This window comes from Furipterus horrens, unplaced genomic scaffold (assembly GCF_987537825.1).
Source record: "Furipterus horrens unplaced genomic scaffold, mFurHor1.1.pri manual_scaffold_4, whole genome shotgun sequence".
In the NCBI taxonomy this organism is placed as follows: domain Eukaryota; kingdom Metazoa; phylum Chordata; class Mammalia; order Chiroptera; family Furipteridae; genus Furipterus; species Furipterus horrens.
Window position 1 is genome coordinate 140,497,282 of NW_028327174.1, and position 6,144 is coordinate 140,503,425.

Genomic DNA, 6,144 nt, shown 5'->3' on the forward strand with positions numbered 1-6,144 from the left:
TTTTGAAAGTAATCTTTAGAAATAGGTTATAAAGGTTGTGGTAATTAATAGTTATGAAATTACTGTTTTGTGAAGGATGTGAACAGATGTATTGAGGCCTTGGATGAATTAGCTTCACTTCAGGTGACAATGCAGCAAGCTCAGAAACACACAGAGATGATTACAACACTGAAAAAAGTAAGCAATCTTAAGTCATGCAGATTTAAATTTTTTTCTCAAAACCACTTCATTAAAAATTAACATTTAAAAAGAATTAGGAAAATAATTATGTTTATTTTGTTTTCTCAGATACGGCGATTCAAAGTGAGTCAGATTATCATGGAAAAGTCTACAATGTTGTATAACAAGTTTAAGAACATGTTTTTAGTTGGTGAAGGAGATTCTGTAATCACACAAGTGCTGAATAAATCTCTTGCTGAACAAAGACAGCATGAGGAAGCAAATAAAACCAAAGATCAAGGGAAGAAAGGGCCAAACAAAAAGCTAGAAAAGGAACAAACAGGTATGTGGTAATGAGTGCAGTTTTTAAAAATGGCTTTGATATTTCTCAGTATCTCAATCTACATTAAATTATGCAAAGGTCTCTTCTGTACTTAGCAGAATGTAATAATGTAGTCAACCTTAGCTTTTCAAGTTTAAATTAGGAGTAAATACTAATGTTTACTATTAGACTGTTGAACAAAGTGGGAGTTAGGGGTACTAACCCCCTTTGCAGTAGAAAATCTACATATAACTTTTGACTCCCCAGACTTCACTAATAGCCTACTGCTGACTGGAAGCCTTACTAACAACTAACATATTCTGTATCTGTATTATACTATATTCTTCTTATAAAGCTAGAGAAAAGAAAGTTATTAAAAACAATATTTATAGCATTTATTTGAAATACTACAGTTAAACTCATGTTATTCAAAAGGTCAGCACTACCAGCAGTATTCTCTTTTCATTTAAATTAGGAAAAATTCTTACCTACACAAAATGAACTTTGTCCATCACCCAGCTTCAGCAGTTATCAATAAATGACCACTGCTGTCTTACACCTCCATCAAGTTTTTCTGTGACACCCTAAAGATTATTTCAAAGCCAATTCCGGATATGCCATTTCAACTACAGATATTTTAAGATATATCTGTGATGGACTCTTAAAACAAAATCAGTACCATCATCTTTCCCCAATTCTGTAAACATCTTAGCAGCAGTTGCTTAACGTAGAAACCAATATTCAGAAGGAGTTGGATTGTTTTTTACTTATTTATAAGGGAATGTTATAGAGGTGTCCTTAGAGATTTGTTAAGATTTATATGGCAGCCCTCACTGTTTGCATAATAAGGCACAAAACCATGTTACTTTTTAAAACATTTTTTTGTTCTAAAACACAGATAATGATATATACGAAAATTTACTGATTCATCTTTTTCTGAGAAATAGAATGAATCATAATTGTACCACCATTTCTGATAACAGTAATAAATGGATTAATTATCTACTTCCTGTACCCACAAATATATGTAGCAGTCCTGCTTCTTACTGTGTGCCTCACCTGCCCTAAGGATTACAAATATAATACAATTAAGTATTAGAAATTTCAGGGCCATGTTTTTAATATTTTGCACTTTAGAGGACATCTTTAAGTATTAGAAGCTCTAACAGTTTTTTCATTGGAATCTTTGTAAAGGTTCGAAGACTCTAAATGGAGGATCTGATCAAGACAGCAGTCAACCCCAGCACAATGGAGACAGCAATGAAGACAGCAAAGATGAAGCCAGCAGTAAGAAAAAGTGAGGACATGTTTCAGTGGGTCTAATGTGTGTTTAATTTTTAAATCACATTGTTGTTCCAAGGTTATCTATATAAGGGATTATAGTTTGATCACTCAATTCCTGAATGTAGGAAACAAGATGCAAATCAAAAAGGCAAAAACATAAACTTATTTACAACCAATTTGCCATTGTATTCTAGGCTATAGAACTAGGTGTGAATCCAGTTTAAAAAAACATAACTTGTTCCTTGAACTAACTGCACTTAATATACCTCTAATAATTAATGTTCATAGTTTCTTGAATTACGACAGGATAATAAAAAACTTAGATCTAGAATTTCAGGCTATTTTGTATTATGATACCCATTCTAGATATGGAACCATGGTTATCCAAGTCTTGGTTTGTTCTACTGTATGGTAAGCCTGGAATTAAGCATCCTTTCTAATTCTGAAATTCAGGGAAATCCTGTATATGTGTGTGTCATCCTCTCTTTTCATTAAGATTTATAATATGCTGGTATCACAGGTATAACATTTTCATGTTCTTTAAAGAAATTTCATTGTAAAGCTGGAAATGATGGAAAGGGCTTGGGCCGTCATACTTCTCTGAGTGATTGTGCCTGATCTGCATATTTTGGGGGAAGACAATAAAACATGGTAAAATAAGTTTCAACCAAAAATAACAACTAAATATTTGGTGATTTAAAAAAGCCATAATGCAGATTAGTGTTTTTTTTTCCCTTTCCTCCTGAGAAAAAATATCCCCTAACCCCAGTTGTCACATCTTTTCTCCTCCACTTTCCTTTAGGCCATCCAGTGAAGAGAGAGAGCCCGAAATATCTCTGAAGGATTCTACGCTAGATAACTAGGTTGACATACCTGGAATATACAGAACACTTAAGTTTGTAATGGTTTTCTTTTGAAATATTTAGACTGCGGAAAATTTTAAATTTTTATAAGAATAGGTTTTGATGCTTAAAACTTGTTTTGAGGGAGAAAAACCCCTTTGTTTAAAAGTAATTAAACATTGGTTAAGTGTACTTGTGCAGTATTAACAAATACATTATACAGTAAATGTGAGGGAAGATCCATTTAGGAAATGTTGAACTGCTTTTCTGGTTATAGCATATTTTCAATTAGTGTGTGTATGTTAATGTGTAATTGATAGTAAAGTTACATTTTTAAAACTGCTACTTGTATAAAAAAAACCTTTACTCTTTTCCCAAATATTGTGGGGTTTGTGCATAGTTTTTACAAATCTTGGATTTACCAGACTGTCTTTTCACTGTTCGTGGTTTTTGTAGAAGTTACACATTTTTATGGTAGATAAAATGTTACTTCTATATAATTACTCCCTCCTATCTAAAATTAATCTCAGTCTACATTGTGCTTCCTTATCCTGCTGCTTTGTAACAATGCGTGGTCCGTATGCCTTTCTGTATGACAACTAGATATCCAACTGACATTGAACTGACAATTCTATGAGACACAAAACTCATGTTAACTTTAGAAAGTAATTTAATTCTGTGGCTAGGAATTCAGCAGTCCCATGACTTTCCTGCAGAGAGCAGAATGGGTGCATATAGGAATTAATCTGGCTATAGGGGTTCAGCCACCTAAGATCCTTTATAGGCACTAGTAGCTGAAACTGAAAACTAAATGGTAAAGTTTATTTTTGAGACATTTCTGAATTTTTTTAAAAAGTTACACTCATTAAGAAAGTCAGCAAGTACTATTTTTTTTTTAATTGGAAAACAATCCATGATGCTTATAAAGTAAATACTATATGGGAAACTAGCCTATTTGAAAATATGGCTACATCAGAAGGGAATTCTTATTTCTGTATTGTACATGTGACAGGATTGCAAAAAATGGGAACATCTGTTGGTCTGAGTCAGCAAAGTAAAGAAGTGGTATTGAATAGTCTGTATATTCATATATATGGACTAAATCTGGGTGAACCAAAGTTAACACATAAGATTTAAGGCTGTAACATAGTATTTCTAAGATCATTTGATCAGGTCAGTTGGTGGTTTTTAGTAGCTAAGACTCTTCTGTTTTCAAACTATGAATATGGGAAAAAGGCTTTTAATACTTACGTGTTTGCATGTGGCATAGATTGTATGTTTTGACCTCAGATCATTCTGTTTTCATCGATAGATGGAACGCTGAATTATTTCAATAATTGGAATTTTAATTTTGAGAGGTCTTACAACAGAACCTAGGACTCAAGTGTTTTGAGGGAACTCTTCCTATTATATCTGTTTGGTCCTTAGGACAATTAAAATTTGGGCACATTATTCTCGTTAAGCCATAAGTGTCAACATGTAAACTTGTTTTGATTAAAGAATTTTTAAAAATCAAACTGTACTAGTAAATTATTTCTTTGCTGTTTACAAAAATGTTTTGGAATTCTGGATTTGCTTCCACAGGAGTAATTTCTTAGTTTACTTCACCATTGAGATTGTATTGTTTGGAGAGTCTGGTAAAAATAAAGGAAATGTCATTTCTGGTTCATCCTCCCTTTTCTCCTGTGACCCAAAAGATCTACATAGCTTACTCACAAAATGTTCTGATTATGTAGCAAGAAAACAAAGTTGCCTTCTCTATCTTAACCCTCATTTCAAGACATTTTTCTTTGTCAACAAGTCACAAAACCTGAGAACTCTTAAGAAAAAGTAATATAAATAATTATCAATAATGTTCAGAAGCATTAACTCAATTTAAATGGTGTATTTGATCAAAACTCCACAACTGGACAAGTCTTTTAACAGATCATTTAAATGAAGAGAGCAAGCCCTGGCTGGTGTGGCTCAGTGGATTAAGCACTGGCCTGCAAACCAAATTGGGTCTTCAGTTCGATTCCCAGTCAGGGCACAAGCTTGACTTGCAGGCATGGTCGCCAGTTGGGGGCACACGAGAGACAACCACACATTGATGTTTCTCTCCCTTCCCCTCTCTAAAAATAAATAAAATCTTAAAAAAGAGAGCAAGCTAGACCACTGCCTCTGCCCCCAAACCTACACTCTTTTTATGTGTATAAACACCTATTGCATTGCTCCTTTTTAAACCATTGGATAGTGTTTTAAATAAGAGTAAGTTATGCATGATTCAGCAGAATCAATTGTTGGTTTTCTCAGCTGCTTTGGAGAAGTTTCAGAAGTACCACCTAAATCAGACTATAAACAGCTTGAATGGAGTACATGAAGCCTTTGCTATTACGTCATGTGGTTTCAGACAGTAGGATAAAACTGACCCAGAGTATACCCACACACTTACCTGGGTGTAGATGCCAAGTCAAGATGAGGTGGCCTATATAAGAGTAAAGGCTTTTTACAGGGCCCTGAAGGCTTCACTAACAACTTATTTTGTTACATTGGCCCATAATTACACCTTAAGAAAAGAACCTGCTAAATTTTAAGGCAAAAATGTGTTCATATTTGTGCTGTGTAATTCTCCAGCCTTAGAGATTATGTGATTGGGAGAAAGGTCAAGTTACCCTTAACGGGCAATGAAGCCTAAAAAAGATGTTTACAGAAATAGGCAATACTTTTCTAGGCCATGATTTTGTGTATGACTATATATATCGAAATGTAATTCATTTCTAAATACAGAGGATGTCGATTAATCCAAGTTCATGACATTTTTCACATTTGATGTTCTTCATTAAATAAAATATGTAACTTCAGTCCTGTCGTGTTTAATATTGAAATTTGCAGCTATAAAACCTCTGATACAAGATATCTTTTACGCCTATTTGAAAGTTGGGAGTTTCTTTAGGTGGGAGACCTGTGTAACTGATATACAATACATTACTGGCAAATTCTGGGAGAGACCTGGTTAGGTTAGCTTTTTAGATTTTTCCAGGAAGTGAAAACAGATGTCTGAGCCTTTGTAACACTGGTGAAAAAGTTATTAACCTTAAGAACCAGTGGGATAATAGTCTAAATAAATGATAAAAACAATTTAGTAGGATTAACTGAGCATCTTTATCCACTAAAATAAACTGATTGGCACCACACATGGATAAATGCTTGTTATAATTCACTTCCTAGAATTCTTGAGAATATGGAATGACGAAAAAGAAGGAAGGAAAAAAACAAAACAAAAACGACCCCTGAATACAAAGACCTATAAGGAATGCAGTTTAAAAATAAATTCATTTTTTTACCTGTGGAACTTTGAGGAATTGGGTAAATCTGGTTTCCAGCAGAATTTTAAAACAGTAAATTTAGCATCATTGGAAACGAAAGTAAAAATTTAGGCTGTAACATAAACCACCCACACTGGACTACTTATTTATATTGATTCTCTGGTGTACTGACAATCAGTGAATAAGAACTCTTAGATATACCAGAAAGAGGTTCTTAATTGAACATGTTGCA

General features: G+C 33.6%; 1 protein-coding gene across 3 annotated transcripts in view; it reads left to right on the forward strand.

Moving 5' to 3' along the window:
- Window positions 1-2,944, forward strand: part of PSIP1 (PC4 and SRSF1 interacting protein 1) — a 38,732-nt gene extending 35,788 nt beyond the window's left edge. For 2 of the 3 annotated variants that reach the window (XM_090274083.1, XM_090274082.1), the window contains exons 13-14: window positions 76-177; window positions 289-530. In XM_090274083.1, coding sequence (XP_090130209.1) covers window positions 76-177; window positions 289-513 — 327 coding nt within the window. In that variant the 3' untranslated portion in view covers window positions 514-530. Of the gene's footprint in view, window positions 1-75; window positions 178-288; window positions 531-1,675; window positions 1,779-2,567 lie in introns of those variants that run through there. The other variant, XM_090274089.1, reaches the window with a different exon arrangement.
- Window positions 2,945-6,144: the final 3,200 nt, after the last annotated feature.